General features: G+C 38.4%; 1 protein-coding gene across 1 annotated transcript in view; it reads left to right on the top strand.

Moving 5' to 3' along the window:
* The window catches only part of LOC145993861 (NAD(P) transhydrogenase, mitochondrial-like), a 79248-nt gene that overhangs the window by 37389 nt on the left and 22999 nt on the right, over positions 1 to 18860 (top strand). Inside the window, exons 12-18 of the mRNA XM_083129723.1 lie at positions 70 to 268; positions 2351 to 2517; positions 4000 to 4137; positions 6363 to 6583; positions 11240 to 11391; positions 12461 to 12620; positions 17662 to 17766. Coding sequence (XP_082985849.1) covers positions 70 to 268; positions 2351 to 2517; positions 4000 to 4137; positions 6363 to 6583; positions 11240 to 11391; positions 12461 to 12620; positions 17662 to 17766 — 1142 coding nt within the window. The remainder of the gene's footprint in view (positions 1 to 69; positions 269 to 2350; positions 2518 to 3999; positions 4138 to 6362; positions 6584 to 11239; positions 11392 to 12460; positions 12621 to 17661; positions 17767 to 18860) is intronic.

Raw genomic sequence — 18860 nt, 5'->3', positions numbered from 1 at the left:
TCATAGAATTGGGAATTTTCACTGTGTAAGAACCGTCCCATTCACAGTTTAATTTTTCTTTCATTATAGCCCCACCGATCCCCCAGAATTCAATTACCTGTACGGAATCCCAGCAGCTGCCTTCCTGTCCGGGTACATCTGGGCTGCTTCAAACGGATACCAGGAAATTCACCAGATGGCCTACTTGGGTTCTTCTCTGTGCTGCGTTGGAGCACTTGCCGGGCTGAGCTCGCAAAAGACTTCGAGACTGGGCAATGCTCTTGGCATGGTAAGTTGAAAAGCAGTGATCAGTTTAATTTAATGAGAAAGATGTAAGTAGTGGTTATCTTTTCAGTATGATGATTCAGCCACGTTTCCAAGATGTTCATCAAGCTTATCAGGGATTTGGAAACAATTAAAAACTCACAACTTCTGTTAAGCAGTAAAATGTTTTACCAACAGTTTTTGACAGAATATTCGTTAGTTTGCTGCTATCTAGGGCCGAGCCTATATTCATACCGATGCATTGGTAGCAGAAAGTATCAGTTGGAATGTAATCGCTGATACCGGTCAACACAGGGTGAGTCAAAATGAATGAATCAACTTTACACAGTTATTATGATGTAACTATTTATGAATGAAACTCAAATAAGGCATCAGTGTAAAGATAAGCTCATGAAGATGAAGTCCCACTTGATGTGCTTATGTAGCTTTGCGGCTGTTCTGCCAGGATCACTAGTGTGGCAAAATGGTAAGTGACCAACGGAAGGCATATTGTGTGTTGCAGTTAACGAAGACTGATTTGATCGCATTGACATTTATGAGTGTGTCTCAGTGGTGATTCACCATCTCAGAAGTTCATATACCATTGGTACAAACAATTTGAAAAGGTTGAGTCTGTGACAGCACTGCGTGGCCACGTGTGCCCAATGAGTGTGTTAACAGAATTAGGGATGTGTTTGCGAGGAGCCCTCGAAAATCCACCCACCATCAAGTTGTGAATTGCAGCTGTCCCAGAAAACAATATGGGTAAACGGCTGATGTGAAAACTTGACAAAATGCAGTTATTACAAGCCTTGACAGAAAATTACCAGAGGTTATGTATGAGTTTCGTGTGGACATGCAGGCAGCCATAGAGGATGGTGATTTTTTAGGTCGTCTTGTTTTCAGTGCTTTCAGGTTTCGGTAAACTGGAAGGATAATAGACATAACTTGTGAATGTGGGGCACAGAAAACCTTTATATCTCCATTGTGATTGAACCAGTCTTCGCTAACTACAACACACAATATGCCTTCTGCTTGTCACTCACCATTTTGCCATACTAGCAATCCTGGCAAAGCAGCAGGAAATCTGCATAAGTGCAGAATAACACTTCCAGAGCTTTTCTTTATATCGATGGATTCTTTAATGTTGTATCATAAATAGTCACGTCATAATAACTGTGTAAAGTTGTTTCGTTCTTTTTTATTTACCCCGTACTTTTTGGAGTCCTGGTGTTTCTCAGAATCTGCAAAAATACCACAAGGCACTTATGTGGAATCTAAATATCTTGGTACTTATGGAAAATACATAATTTTCTTTATTTTGGCAACAACATTGTGGGGAGAAATGGATTATGTAATTAAGTGATCTCATGAGAAATTATGAATATTGCAAGGAAAAACTCCGGTGATATATTTATATGGTACTTTCAACAGAAAGATTTACATAGTAAGATATATAAACATTCTGAACTGCTTTGAATTGTTACAGCATTGGTGGGATTGGTAAGGGTATAGCATCAGTTTTGGTTCAGAGTTATATTGGCTCCACCCTACGGCCAACTTTCAATCTTCCTAATTTAACCTTTCAAATATTTTACCATTTAACCAATGTTGAGAGTCCCGCACCGTGGCCGTGCACTATAAGGCATCATGCTTTGATCTCTGGCTATGGGACGTGTGCAGGTTTGAGTCTCCTGGCGGTAAACTTAAGAACTTTTCTCCTGAGATTTCAGCCTGTGTATGGGTCTGGTGGCCACCCATCTTCGTGAGGGAATTGAGGACGAATGAGTAGCATAACCTGGTCAGGGATACCTCCAACGTTGACTGGGAGTTCGTCGTCTTGACCACAATGTCATCCTGTAACTGGTTAGATGATCTCCCACCTGCCAAAGGTGGCCTTGGCCTTGGCGGGTGGGAGAGAGGCCGGCAGTCAATAGGTAGGCCCTGGCCCTCACGGACTGTTGCACCATGGGTTATTATTATTATTTTTAACTAATGTTGAGTTTTGTTTTTATTATTATTTTAAAGTCCATGCAAAGCCTGGAGATGTTCTTAGAAATGGTAACTGTAAGGTTGTAAGGTATAAAATCCTCTGTAATCTTTACAGATGGGTGTGACAGGAGGAATTACTGCAACTCTCGGATACATGGCCCCAACTACTGAAGTTCTTGCCCAGATGGCAGGATGCATGGCCATCGGAGGAGGACTAGGCACTGTCATTGCGAAGAAGATAGAGATCACCGATCTACCTCAGTTGGTGGCAGCTTTTCACAGGTATCGAACTTTCTTTAGCCTCTCACAGTATTTTTCATGTTTTGTCTGGTAGTCACAATTGATCTTCATTAGGGTCTTCGTGGAACATTTGCAATTTTTATTTCAAGATTGGTAGAGTATTGGTTGTAGTTATCAGTACCTGATCAGTAATTGGCAAAGTTCATATTCCCTATTCAATATTTGCAATAAATAGTGTTGATGCTACCACTAAGTCATGTTTTAATAGGAAATGTTTCTTACTTTAAACATGTTTTTTTATTAAATTTCTTGCTCAAATGGCACAATTATGTAACAAGTGTGTGTGTGTGTGTGTTTGTTGGGGGGGGGGGGGGTTAAAAATCTGTATCAGAATTGGTCCAAAAATTATCGACTAGTATGTTGGGATGTGGTAAATTTCAAGCTTCATCACTTCGCTTTATGAGAGTATTGAAAAACTGCCTGGACTAGATATAGAAAAATAAATGCAAGTTATCTAAAACGTAAGTTCTTTTTCAAATGCCGGCCCCCGTGGCAGAGTGGTTAGCACATCGCGCTACGATGCCAGGGGTCCCGGTTTCAAATCCTGGCCTGGACATGGATGTTTGTGAGTGTCAATTCATCAATTTCATCATATCATCACTCATCCTCATCTTTGCAAATTAGCCAAAAGTGGCACAAGAAGCAAAGTAATATAAAGCAATTCAATCAATCAATCTGTTTGCAAATATTGAAACTGCAACAATGGTGTTCATATATGCCGAGTTTCTTGATTCTTTGACACAGCACGAATGTCATTTACACGTACAGGTATTCGAACAGCAGTTCCACCTTGGACTGTGCATTTATAAAGCTTAAGAAAATTGAGAAGTCTGCTGTGAGAGAAGTGCAAGGAATGTGAAATCGGCTGAAACTTATCGACAACTTTGTGATATGTATGGAAAAGGTGGTATGGAAATTGATTTAACTTTTCAATAAAGGATGCAGAAATGTGCATGATGATTCGTGGAGCAGTCGGCCCTCTGTGGTGCACATAGATTTGGCTGGGAAAAATTAGATCATATTCCCTATAGCGTGGACTTGGTGATTTTCATGTGCATCGCACATCTGAAATCCTTCCATGCTGTCAGCATGTCTGTTATCATAATGAAGTCAAAGAAGCTGTTACCAAATGGTGTTCATCATAGGTAGCATTGTTAAATGCTAAAAAAAGAAACTGGTGCTGTGCTATAACAATGGTGTGAAACAACATTCACAGCTACTATGTGAAAAGTAGTGTATGCATACATGGTACGTAGATACTACAGTATACATAGGGATTTATTTCCAGTAGACCTATGGGGAAGGTATTTCTTTCCACTGTACATCAAATGGCTATACAAGTGGTTTGTAAATATGTTCATGTTTATCCTGAATAGCACAGCAGAACTTACTTTTTGAGTAACCCTCGTAAAATCTCTTTAATGTATATACAGTTCTTCAAACTTAAGTTTTTTTTCTTTACAGTTTGGTAGGAATGGCTGCTGTGTTGACCTGCATTGCAACCTACATACACGACTTCCCTAATTTTGCCACAGACCCTTCTGCTAATGTTATGAAGACTGCTGTCTTCCTTGGAACGTACATTGGAGGAGTTACTTTCAGGTATGGTTCATTGTATGTTAAGGGGAATGTTGAAAAATGCTTTCAAATGAATCTTTACATTTATTCATCTCACCTCAGTAATGTTCATTTTTTTCCCTGTCTGTCTCAGTACAAACATATCAGGTGCTGAACCCCCAATCTTGTCACCGAATGTTTCAGATTTCAGTCCTGCTTGGTTATGGCGGTTTTTTCTACTTCATCTAATCACCTGTACCTCGTCATGGTCTCAATTAACCTAACAAGGCAGAAAAGACATACATTTTTTAGTGATAAAACCATTTTGCAGTCCAAAAATTCTAACTAAAATAGCTTAGAATAGTTTTCCAGAACACAGATTTATAGTAATAGAGACATGCATATTTTGTTTTTGATGGAGACACGAAATGTGACATAACATGCTGTAATGTTCATTTTTCATGTTTTTGAAGGTACAAGGTGAATTTTCCTATCATGTGTTGACACAAAATGACGTGAAGTGGACTACAAAATGTGAAATAAACTATTAAACACAAAATTTGGAATTAATTTACCGACAATACTTTCTGAAGTCTTAATTATCCTGTGAGTTACGCAAAATTATTGATTAACTATTCTTTAAGAATTTCAGAAACAAAATTGCACCCCTTTACACAGGAATAGATGTAAATAGTCTGATAACTACATACATGTAAATAGTCTGATAACTACATGCAGTGGAACATCTATTGTACATTTTTCAGGGCACCAAGCCGAAGAAACTTAAAATGCAGGAAAATGTAAAATAGAGGAATATTTTATGCCAATTTGCTATTTTGGGATCATCAAAATTGAATGTATAATACGGGAAAATGTAAAATATAAGAAATGTTATTTTGTGTAAGATATTGTTTTTAAATCAGATTTAGGATTATATTAGACATTTTAACACTGAATTCCCATTTTATATATCGCTTTTGATCCCAAAATGTGTCTAGTTCTCATACCAAAATTTTGATATTTTTTGCACAATATGCATGTGGCCCTAGTACACAGATTTTAAGTACGTGCAATTTAAATTTTCCTTCCTTTTAAGTTTTTTCACTTGTTCTATCAAAAATGATATAATCAAGATTTTACTGCAGTTATTTTTCAAAATATATATCACACCATGTATTGTCAACAAGCTTAATCCCTAAGGCTGAAATTTTAATACCCAGAAGTCTAGTACCTGGGCGGTAATTGTAAAATCAGAAACACAGTAGATTCCCACAGCATTGTTTAAAATGCTGAATTTTTTATGGAGATTCCACTTCAGCGTAGTCTAAATTACTTTCCTCACTACCTGACAATAATCTAGAGGATGAATCATCGTCACTTTCTTCAATAATTTCACGATTTTTGTCACTCGCAAGATCCTTCAATCTGCTCCTCCCTGCCATCCTTTTTTTACGAAAAACTACTGCAAACAAGGGACAAACAAAAGTAACTTTTGCAAAATATTTTCGCAAAATGACACTATTTGGCAGTAAAATAGTCTCACTAGCAAGCAGAAGAAAATTTGTTTCTTTCCGTGCCATATTGGCACGGAACAGGCATTCATTTAGAGCCATGATGTGGACGTATGGTGTACGTCAAACTGCCCATGGTAGAAATGTATAGGTTAGTACGCTGTACGTCAAACCGGCCTTAAGGGTTAAGAAGTCACTTCACAGCACTAGGGAAGCTTTAAGAATTGTTTCAATAAAATATATTGGAATTTTTCAGTGGCTTGTTTTTCAGTAAACTATTAGCCAAATCTTGATTTTTTACTTGGAATTTGCTTTATTTAGTGGTAAAAACATTTGAAAAGTATTTATCAGCTTTTAAGAAACTTCGAATTTGCCTTAATTATGAAAAATCCAGTTTTATGAAATAAGATGAACTGAACTTGACAAAGAAAGTGTGTGATCTTCAAATCCTTTTTTCCTACATTTCATCTAGTCAATGTGTAAATAAAACTTAGACTAATTTTGATAAAAAGTGAGTGTACTGCAAGAATTTCAATTTGTAGGGGGTGTCACTAAGATATTTAGTCAAATAATTTATCATGTTTTCTAAACTTACCACAATTTACCAGCAACATTGGTACATTTTACCTACATTTTCGTTATGTTTTTTTTTTTATTATTATTGTTAATCTAAAAGGAACTTCCAGTGCTTTAGTTTTATGCTCTTTACACACTTACACTTTAATGTAACTAATACACAAATATTTTCTTTTTTAACAGTGGCTCCTTGATTGCTTATGGAAAGCTCCAGGGCTTGCTCAATTCATCACCACTTCTCCTGCCTGGCCGTCATGTGCTGAATTCTGGACTCATGGCTGCCAATATTGGTGCCATGATCTGGTACTTTGCCGACCCATCGATGACGGTGGGACTTTCTATGTTGGGTGCTACTAGTGCATTGTCTATGACTATGGGAGTCACGCTTACAGCTGCTATTGGAGGTACGCGCTTATTTAATGATTCCTTACATAAATTGGTCTTATTTATTTCTATACACTCAACATCGAAAAATGTTGAAGAAATTTTTCATTTTTGTGCAACAACATACTATAACCACATTCATCCTACATACAATAATGTAAATTAGACCGACCAGATTATCCAAGAAAATAGCTGAGACACTTCAGTTTATACGAAGGATGATCGGAAAAAAAGGTTACAAAGCATATAACTTTTGTTTTATTCACAGTAACGTAACTAAAATGTATGTGTAAATTAATAACATGTTTGTATTGTTGCGGGTTTGAGTACTTCGGATTCTGACCATGTATACCCGAGAAGTGGACATTTAAAATGGTGACTCATCTAGAAAGTTGGTCAAGACTAGCAGTGAGGGCAGCAGTGTGGTTCCTGTGGGCCAAAAACACTACACCTGCTGACATTCATAGGCAGATTGTGGAGGTGTATAGGGAGGGGGTAATTTGAAGGCAACATGTAACGAAGTGTGGTGTCGTGCCTTCAAAGGACGGACCAGTATTATTAATGACAACCCTGGACACAGCGGTAGACCCATTACCTCAATCACTGACGTGAACTGTGCTCTTGTGGATGAGTGTATTCGTGAGGACAGAAGAAGAAAATTACGCTCAATATCAGCTGAGCTGGGACTACCATTTGGTTGACTGGCCACTATTATCTGACACGTGATGATGTCAAAAGAGCTGCCTCACGGTGGCTACGAGAAATTGACTCGGATTTCTGTGCAACCGGTATGGAAAACCATGACAAATGCTTGAACAAAAAAGGTGATTACATCGAGGACTAGTGTTGAGTGCCCTCCATCGTCAGGTGCGTTGATCTTCCAGCTATGTCTAACACATACGCCATAATAGGCTTTGTAACCTTTTTTTTTCGATCATCCCTCGTACTTTGCTTCATTCAGTGTTTTCAGCAAAACCACACCTACTGCACAGATATCAGTAGATCTAGAATATTTAATATTGAATGATTGATTTGGTGTTTTAAATCCACTTTATGCACAGTAAGGCTAATCCAGACTGGACCTACAGTTTAAAGTGGGATCCAAACCACTAAGTTCCTCCTGGGTATGGAACCCAGGGTCCCTTGATTATAAGGCGAAGACTGTGCCATTGGGGAGGCCTCTTTAATATTGAAAAAGGAATGATCTACATTATTCAGAAAATCACATAAAGCAATAAGGAGTTTAGAAATATTATGATCAAATTTCAATTTATATTGAGAGCTTCAAACTTAAAAGATGTATAGTGTCGCTGCAGTTATCATATTTATCAGACGATGACAGTGATATCTAATTACTTAGAAAATATGGTATGTTTTACTTCAGGGTTAAAAATTGGAGCACCTAAACATCTTGAAGATATGTCTTGGCACAACGGAATGTGTAGATGAAAACTTGGAAACTGGTCATCCCAGAAATAATTCAGATTATCTGTAGGTTTTTAGAAATTATTAAAATAATAAACAAATGTGTTACATTCAAGGGTATTAATAGCTTACAAAGTTCAAGTTATTCACTAAAAAAATATATTGAAATCTTAGAATTTTTTGAATAACACAAATGTAGATTCCACTAGTGAAAACGAAATTTGTGAAGCATGTTTATCGAAGATTTTGGAATTACCTGTTGATAAATCATTATAAATTATGTGATTAGTAATGTATCTTATAAGGTAACAATTACTTTTGTCTCAAGTTTGTTAATCATCTGGTAATATTCAGATTGAGTTATTTTTCAGTAGGTATGTGTGTTTCCATATTCATATTTATAAATTAAATCATTTGGTTTATGTGGTTTATTTTACTTCGTTTTTCTGCCACTTTTGGCTCATCGCAAATAGGGATGGGCCGATATGAAATTTTGGCTCATACCTATAAAGTTCAGATATAAAATTTACCGATACCGATAACCGATATTCTACCGATCTGATATAAAATTAGAAATGGTTCTTGAAGAACCTGAAAGGTTCATTGACCTACTTAATAAATGTGTGTTTCAAGGTGACGGCAGTGCAAAAGAAATTGCATATTTAGACATTTACTTTTTTAGAATGTAGGGCATGGCAATGATCCATAAAAATTACAACAAAGTTGCATAATTTTGCACTAAATTACCAGATATTTATCAATATATTGGATCGGTAACATAATCGGTAATTTAACCGGTAATCTGATACACCGATATGCCTATATTGGCCGATACTGATAGAGTACCAATTAATCAGTCCAATCCCTACTGTAAATGAAATAAATACCAACAAATGTAAATACATATACTGTATTTGAAATTTAACACACATTCTTTCTTTTGCCATCCCTGAATCTACTAAAGTTTAGCTTCAAAATATCCAGAGTGTTATATACCAGATAATCTGAGTATTGAACTAGCTGTAACTTAATCAAGGAAAGCACTTTTGCCACACAATATTGTCATAGAATGAATGAAAATTGTGCATTTCATGTAATTCCAAGAAAATTTTACATTCTGCAATAAAGTATCTGTTTATATTTTGCATAACTCATAGAATAACTGAAGTTTAACAAAGTATTGACTGAAAGTGGTAATTTAATGCAAATTAAATCTTTCTGGTATTGGATCACCCTTAGGAAGAATTCACACCAACGTGTGACACGTATCACTTGAGGATTTCACCAATCAAACGCAGGCTTGTGCAGCCTGTCATGCCACTATGGTCTGAAACTTTACCCTTGAGTAGCTCATTCCCAAGTAACATGTGTCGCCTGTTTCTTCAGTGTGAAATCGCCCTTAAGTGTATAGTTTTAGGTATATTTCACACCAAAACAACCTGCTTTGTCGCTTGAAGATTTCAACAATCGAGGGTAGACTTGTGCAACATATAATGCTGCTGCAGTGTAAAAACATTGCTGTTGATTGGTTTGTTCCCAAGTGATTTGTCTCTAATCACTTTACTGTGAAACCTCCGTTATAAAAGTATTAATTAGGGATGGAACAGGTTAATCAGTACTCTATTGGCATCAGTCGATTTAGGCATATTGGTTTATTAGTAAAATTACCAATATATATATATATATAAATATCTTTCAATAAGTGCAATGTTGTGCCATTTTGTTATAATTTTATGGATGTAAACATATAATCTCCAGTCCATGCTTTTTAAAAGTACAAGGGTGGTTCAATAATTATTGTCCCTGACATATAAGCAGTATTATTTTTCCACAAAGTCCCCCTTCACAGTAATGCACTTCTTCCACCTATGCTGTAAAGCCACTATGCCAGCTTCAAAGAATGTCTGTGGCTGAGCCGTGAACCATTCTTCCACAGCGTCCATAACAGCAGCATTTGAGGGAAAATGCGTCCCCTTGAGGTGCTCCTTCAACTTCGGGAACAAATGAAAGTCACTAGGGGCGAGGTCGGGTGAGTAGGGAGGGTGTTCCAACACATGGAAACCAGCAGCATGGATTGCGGCACCAGTAACATGGCTTCTGTGTGCTGGAGCATTATCGTGGTGAAACAGCACTTTTCGCCGCAACATCCCACGCCGTTTCTCCTTGATTGCTTCGCGTAACTTAGGGATTAGGGCTGCATAATAGTCCCCAATAACAGTGTGTCCCACCAGGTAGTCAATAAGTAGCACACCCTTCGCATCCCAAAAAATTGTGGCCATAACCTTGCGTGCTGATGCTTGCACCCTGAATTTGCGGGGGGGAGGTGAATTGCTGTGCCGCCACTCCATACTCTGTCGTTTGGACTCGGGATCATAGTGGTGGAGCCATGTCTCATCCACTGTCACAAACCTATCACAGAACTGCTTCAGGTCTACCCCCATCAGTTCCAAACCAGCCCTTGAACATTGAACTCTGTCTTTCTGTTGTTCACGGGATAACATTTTGGGGACCCATCGCGCTGACACCTTTCTGAATCCCAAGTGTTCATGCACAATGGTTTCCACTGAGCCTACAGAGATGTGCATGATGTCTGCTAACTGTTGCACCGTGATTCTTCTGTCAGCCATAATCATGTCATGCACAGCATCAATGTTTTCTGGGGTGGATGCTGTTGTTGGAGGACCAGCACCAGGGGCCTGTTGACAGCTTTCCCTGCCGCAACGGAAATCCCGGCACCAGTTTTTTACCACCTGGTAGGTAGGAGCCCCATCACCCAACACACTGACCATGTCCTCATGAATCTCCTTTGGGCTTAGCCCCTTTTTCTGGAGGTACTTGATGACAGCTCGTTGTTCGGTTTTCTCCATTTTTCAAACTAAGTGCCACCTCTTACACATAAAAAGAGAAAAACAAATTTACTGTAGCACCTACGGTTCTGAAATTTTGCATATAGGCATCTAAGACATTAGGCTACAATATCCCCATCATTCATTGCAATTCATATCCTCTAAGTATGCCGGGGACAATAATTATTGAATCGCCCTCGTAAATGTCTAAATATGCAGTTTCTTTAGCATTGCAAAAGTAAGGTTCATCTGGTAACATTAATTTATTAGGGAGGTCAATGAACCATTTGGAATTTTATATTGGATCAGTAGAATATCGGTTATTGGTATCAGTAAATTTTATATCTATATTGCTATCAGTTAAAATTTCACTATTAATAATTCCAATGCTTCATCTCTTTCCAGGTGCTGATATGCCAGTGGTGATTACTGTGCTAAACAGTTACTCCGGATGGGCCCTGTGTGCTGAAGGTTTCATGTTGAACAACAACCTTATGACTATTGTAGGAGCACTCATTGGATCTTCTGGTGCAATTTTGTCATATATCATGTGCAAGGTATACATTTCTTATATTAATTTCATTTTAATAGTAATATAATAGGTTAAATATCTATAATTGGACCTTGATTCCAATATTACATTTCTGTTCCTGAATTTTTGTAGGGATGGAAGAAATTAATCAAAACATTTGTGAATCAGTTTGTTTGTGTAAAAAATTAGTATAAGAGTATTTGAAAATAAAATTCTTAGAAAAATATTTGGACCTAAAAGGTATGAGGAGACAGGTGAGTGGAGAAGGGTATGTAATTTAGAACTGCATAATATGTATTCATGTCCAGATATTCTTAGAATAATTAAATCAAGAAGACTTAGATGGGCAAGCCTTGTGGCATGAATGGGAGAGGAAAGAAGAGTTTACAGGGTTTTTGTTGGGAAACTGGATGGTAAGAGACCTGTAGGAAGGCCAAGACAAAGATGAGAGATAACGTTGAGAAGGGCCTAAAGGAAATCTGTAAGGATGGAAAAGATTGGATTGATCTTGCCCAGGATAGGGGCAGATGGAAGGCTTGTGTTGCTGCAGCCATAAACCTTAAGGTTTAACAAGACTAGAGAGTTAGTTAGTTAGTTAATTACCGATAATTGAACCAGTCTGATGTATCTGTAAGTAACCTGTAATTTAATGCAAACTTTTATTTTTATGAATGTAAATTATATAATTTGCAAATCTGGTTTTGATATATGTACAAAATATATTTATTAGGGCTAATAAATACCACTTCGATCGATATTGATGGTCTCACCAATTCCCACCAATACTGATGATACTTGAAACCCCACTTTTATATTTCCAGATTTTACATTTTCCTGCATTATACATCCAATCTTTATATTACCAATAGAGCAAAACACTATTAGATTTTACATTTTCCTTCATTTTAAGTTTTATCATCTTGGTCCCCTGAAAATGTAAAATCGAGGTTCCACCGTATTTAAGTAAGAGTACCAATTCTTCGGCACTATCCCAAATATTAATGTAACTCATGTATCCTAGATCAAGTGCATTTTCAATTGTAAATCTGCTGAAACATGCATTGACAGATGTGAAATATTTGGGCTTGTTTCAGGCTATGAACCGCTCATTACCAAACGTCATTCTTGGTGGTTACGGCACTTCATCGACTGGTGGTGGAAAACCTATGGAAATTACAGGAACTCACACGGAAGTAAATGTTGAGGGGGCTGTAGAATTGATAAGCAATGCTAAAAACATAATCATAACACCAGGTAAGGTGTATGTATAAGCACTAGTAAAATATTTTTTATTTGTAATTTTATAGTTGCCAGAACTGAAAATAAGCACACTGGATGAGGAATTACACCCCTCCACAAGAGATGATAGTTCATAAGGGGTGGGATATGTGGTGTTTTGATGGCATTTTATGTGCAGTGAATTCAGTCTGTTAGTTGAGATGATTGTGTACTTGAACCATATTCAGACTCTGGATGTCCTTTTGTTCAGTATCTTGAATAGAAAGATACTGGACCTGGATCCTCGAAACATGGCATCTGGATACCCAAACTCCAGGACAAGCTAGAAATAGAGCACCTTGTGATTGGTACAAAGTGCAAAAGGGTCTGAATGCTCAATGACTAGGGGCATGCATATTTCGTTTCTGACAAAAACATGAAACTTGAAATAACACATTCTAGTGTTAAATTTTCATCTTTTTGAAAGGTGAGGTGCTATTTGGTACCATGTTTGGTCACGAAATGTTGTGAAATGAACTGCAAAATGCAAAATTAACTCTTAACACAATTAACTCTGATAAATTTACTTTTCATTTTTCTGCATAAATTTCTTTCGCGATCAGTTTCGCCACCCATCTGGTGGCTTCGTCAGGCATGTGGTTCCTTCTTCGTTTGTGCTCGTGGCGGCGCTAGTTGACGCAGTCCTTTCTTTCTGCCGTTCCTGTGCGGGCATAGTGCTTCCTTCTTTTACCGCGCAACGGGGTTTTGGTGCTGTAAGCGGCGGTTCCCGCTGTCGTTGTCTGCTTTCGTGGAGCGGCACTTGTTCGCAAGTGCATGCAGGCTTTTTTCCAAACGCTTGAGGTCCGTGCTTGGTTTCTTGTCACGGGAAAGAAGCAGGTTGGGTGGGTGCGCATATTCCTGATAGTGGGAAGCCAGGTTTTATTGAAGGCCCCGGGGTTAGTGTTGAGATCGGCAGGCGTGGTCACCATCGGAAGTACTGTGTCCGAAACAGCCAGGAAATAAAAGAAATGGTCACTGGATACGTGGGAGCTGACAAAATAAAAATGGCCAGCATAGACGTCCAGGAAATGTACCCATCCATAGCAAGAAGCTTTGTAATAAGTGAGACCAAGAAGTGGCTATTAACTAACACAAAAAAGCCCGTATGAGACGGAACTAATCATATCCCTCCTGAAAGTTTGCCTGGAAACCTCTGCCCTAAAGTTCGAATTCCTGGCCATGGGAAACCCCCTTTCCGCTATCCTCTCCAAGTATGCAATAAAAACCAATGTCTTGTCCTCACCCCTCCTTTCCAGAATTGGCTACAGACGGTACACTGACGACTCAATTCTTCTTTACAACAACCACGAACAATTACAAGAAGCTGTGTGATTATTTAACTCGGCCCACCCAAGCATCCACTTCATACCACCAGAGGAAGAAAATGACTGCACACTAAACTACCTGGATCTCGCCATAAGCATAAAAAATGACAAATTGAAGACCAATGTGTACAGAAAACCCAACTCAGGAATGCAATGCATCCACAAACTTTGCGGTCACGCTGCAGGACAGAAAAACATTTGGATCAACTTCTTCCAGAGGGCCATCAACCTTACCTCGGAACCCAAAAACCTGCAAACTGAATTCAATCACATCATCTCCCTTGGCATGAGCAATGGGTACAGCCAACAGGAACTCCTCCACCTCCTGGACACTACCAAAAGAAGAAAAATGAACCAGCCACACTCCCAGAAAGAAAACACGTAAGTAAAATGGATCGGACTCCCTCGACATCCTGGCCTAACCAAGGAAATTCAAGAAGTTCTAACCAGGCACAATTTCAAGATAGCAGATCAACCCCCTCCTTCCATAGCCTCCCACCTAACCCATTTCAAAGGATATTACACTGACCCCAATGCAAGAAGTGGCATCTTCATGATCACCTGCACATGTGGAGGCAAGTATGTAGGTATGACAAAGCGCCGGTTCAATGATAGGCTCAAGGAGCATGATGCTGACCACCGACATGGGAGGAAAACACCAGGCCTTTCCTGCCACCTCATAGATGAAAACCATAACATAGACTCAGCCAAAATAGTAATGCAAGCAAAATCCACATTGGAAAGGTTTTCAAAGGAAACTTATGCAATAGTGACCACTCCTGCCGACCTCAACACTAACCTCAGGGATATGTGCACCCACCCAACTTGCTCCTTCCCCATGACAAGAAACCAAGCACGGACCTCAAGCATTCACAAAAAAGCCCACCTGCACTTGGAAACAAGCGATGCTCCACGAAAGCAGACTATGAGAGCGGGAACCGCCACGTACAGCACCAAAACCCCGTTGTGGGGTAAAAGAAGGAAGCACTATCCCTGCACGGAAACGGCAACAAGTGAAAGGACTGCATCAACTAGCGCCGCCACGAGCACAAGCGGAAGAAGGAACCATGCTGCCCACAGCAAGACAGTACGTGCCTGACGAAGCCACCAGATGGGTGGCGAAATCGATTGCGAAAGAAATTTACGTGGAAAAATGAAAAGTAAGTTTATCAGAGTTAATTACCTATCTCCACGTAACCGCAAAACAGATATCTTTAGATACAATTTTAACTCAATGTTTAGGATTTGCACCTTCTGAGGTCTGAATTATCCTGTGAGTTATGCAAATCGTGGAAAACTTATATTAATTCTACTGTAATTATTTCAGAAATAAAAATGAACTCCTTTACACAGAAATAAACTAACACTCTGATAACTATATAAATGCTATTAAAAGTAAAAGCGAAATTTTAATTTTGTGTAATAAATGTAGTTTTTTAATCAAATGTAGAGTTTTATTCACCATTTTAACACCATTTAATTTACTGCTTTTGATCCCGAAATATGCCAAGATTTTGTACCAATATCTTGACCTTCATTTACCATAAATTAGTGGCTCTTGACTAGCCAGCAAGGTACTAACATTTGATTCCCATTAAAATCAGGGAGTTTACCTGGATGAAAGATTAAAACATGGATACAGACATCTGACAAATCTTACCAAACTTCAGGGAGAGTTGATAGAGTGGCTTCACATATGTCATGAATTCCACAGGTTTGCAGTTGTAGGTGTAATTCTTCTGAGCTGATGTACTTTTTCAGGATTTGAAATATCGTAGCAGTTCTTTTTTAAACAAATCAGATTTCCGAATAAGTTCAACAGGCTAAAGATCCTGCAATAACTTAATAAATTTTTTGAACAACTTGTAATTTATAAACAGTGTACTAACCAGGAATTAGTGGCACCATGTATTTTTCATGTATTGTTAATGTTCTTCACAAACTGGACAAAATTGCTGTGCTTACTAATGTATGTTAATCTTATAAATTACCCATTTAGAAAGATTCGGATGTATATTTTTCATGATTATTTTGCTTAATTTTTACCTGTCGATGGTGAAAAACAAAGTAGATCGAGGGGGTCCTGAAAAAGTCTTGGAATTTTTGTTCCTACAAAATGTGAGATATATCTCTCACTTTTCTTTAAGCTGTTCATCATTCATCTGTTGTGGATACTGGATGCAAGCCTTGTTACAGTTAGATTAATATTGAAATGTTTTAGTGTCTTTTCCAAAATAAACTAAACTGCTTAATTTTCTTGAATGTTAATTTGAATAATTAAATGTTATTTTGTATTTCTGAGTCTTAACAGTAAACAATTCATTGATTTCCCGGTAGTGCAATATTTGCATGTCTGTAAATTAATTGTACACAGTGTACCCTTGGTTTTACTTTCTTCGGGGGACCAAGGTGGGAAAACTCAAAATCTGGGAAGCTTTTATAACATTTTGCTTTATTTGGACTATGAACATTGTGGAAAAATGTAAAATTGGGGTTCCACTGTACAGGGTCCGTTCTGAAAGTATCTGAACTTATTTATTTGCAAACAATTAATTGATTACAATTACAACTGCTGTCAATATTCTTCAATGTAGACACCTTCAGCCTCAATACAGCGAGTATAGCAACTTTTCCACTGTTCGCAGCAGTGCTGGAAGTCCTTGACTGACACCCTCTTTAATGCTGCGGTCATGGCAGCTTGAACCTCTTCAATTGACGCAAAATGCTTGAGCACCCTTTTGACCTTGGGAAACAAAATGAAGTCTGCCGGTACCAAGTCTGGGCTGTAAGGGGGATGAGGCAGCGTTGCCACGTGTACGTTTGCCAAGAACTCACCTACCAACAGCGCTGTGTGAGCTGGCGCATTGTCGTGGTGAAGCACCCACCAGTCGTCAATGTCAGACCGGACGTGCTGGACCCTCTGTCGGAGACGCTGAAGCACTGTTTTGTAGGAAGCTGCATTCACGTTGGTCCCAGCACGTACAAACTCTTTGTGCACGACCCCCTTCACGTCGAAAAAGACAAGGAGCATTGTCTTCACCTTTCATTTTGACATCTGGGCCTTCTTTTGACGAGGGGACGCTGTGGTGTGTCATTCTGAACTTTGTCTCTTGCTTTCGGGGTCATACTCGAAGAGCCAGGTTTCATCCATTCATGGTTAAAGTCTCCGTAAAGTTTTTCAATTTAACACAAAATTTCACAGCATAGTGCTGTTCCAAAGTGCGCTCCATTTTCACCAAATCCACCAAATTCTCGACGCAACGTTTTTTCCGTGTACACAACACGAGCGATTGCACCTCAACCACTGCTCGCAGGCAACTGAGCGAGGCCTTGGATTGAAGGTTAAGGTCCCCACTGCCACATGGCGCAGCTTACCTGAACCCTCAACCGATTCTCGCGCCGCGCTGCGGACAGTTCGGATACTTTCAGAAATACGCTGTATTTTAAGATGTACAGGGAAAAGATATTCATAACTAGATTTATGAAGTAATTCTATAATTTAGAAATGTTATATTTAATATTTTATTTTTTGGAAATTTTATCTGGATTTTATTGTAGTGGCCCTGATATAATATTCAAGTATTGACTTTGTTCAAAATACACAATTAAGTTTTGTAGTACTTTCATTTGGAAATAGAAGTGTATATGGACATCCTATTGAGCATGTAATAGTCACTGTTTCTGATTCCCAGGTTACGGAATGTGCGTTGCAAAAGCTCAATATCCCATTTCGGAAATGGTCACGCTGTTACGGAGCAAGGGGAAGAATGTTAGGTTTGGAATCCATCCAGTTGCAGGTAAGATACTGCAATAACATTTTTTACTAATAACAAATTTGGGGAAATTGTTGTAATCAATCAATCGAAGAAATCATTTAATTACAAAACTTATTTTTATTTTGGTACGTTTTGCTTAGGAAATTGTGAAATTTATTTCTTATGGTATTATTTTGTTATTGAGTACTTTTGGCATGTATATCAACATTCTTAGTTTGTGTAAGCAATGTTGCATGTAACGAAATTATACAGTAAATGTTACTATTAAAGTGGCTTTTATTAAAAGTGGTGACATTTTGACCTGGTTTTCCAGAACTTTTCAACTTTCGCTGCCAAGATACTCACATTCACACAACCTTACATGCGTAGCCACACTACACTAATAATATATGATAAGTTTGTATCTTCCCTACCAAGTTTCATCCTGTGAACCAAACTGATAATGTTATTATTGGAGAGTGGCTACAGGCTGTGATGCCAAAGATCCAACTTGGACAATTCCAGACTTTTGGTCTCCAGATGGGGAAGGTTCGAACCAGGGAGTCGTAACGTAACGAAATGGAACGGTATTTTCAATTACGGTTTCCGTTACGTTACAACCAGAAACAGAATAACTTTTTTCATGAACAGAAACGTTACCTCAGGTATATGAACATTACGTTACAGGTGTGCATAACGGTACCGAACCATAACTGATCTGTAAATCAGTAGGTCGTTAGGTGACGCTTTAACGTTACATCCATTGCCGGCAACCAGTAACGTTACAGGGTAAGAAACAAGTTCGTCACGATTGACTAGTAACTTTAGTGTGTGTGGAAAGTGATAGTAACGTTACAATTAACCAGTAACTTAATTGAGGTCACGACTGTAAAAACGTTACACTCTTTGCTTCAAAGCAACAACGTTATTTATAGCTGGTATGATACAGACGTTCCAATGTGCAATACCGTGTCCGATGCCGTGTTCCGGAGAGAATAACATAGGTCTCTCGTATAATTGTGCTCGTTACTTTTGTAACGTTACAGTTCTTTCCCTCCACAAAAGTCTGTTTCAAAAAAGTGATACACATATCCGTTACGAATAGCAAATACCGTTATCGAAGGCGTTTTCGAAGA

The sequence above is a fragment of the Lepisma saccharinum genome, chromosome 10 (assembly GCF_977018435.1).
Source record: "Lepisma saccharinum chromosome 10, izLepSacc3.1, whole genome shotgun sequence".
Lineage (NCBI taxonomy): Eukaryota > Metazoa > Arthropoda > Insecta > Zygentoma > Lepismatidae > Lepisma > Lepisma saccharinum.
The sequence above is the reverse complement of the archived record's forward strand: the minus strand, read 5'-3'. Positions and strand labels throughout refer to the sequence as shown.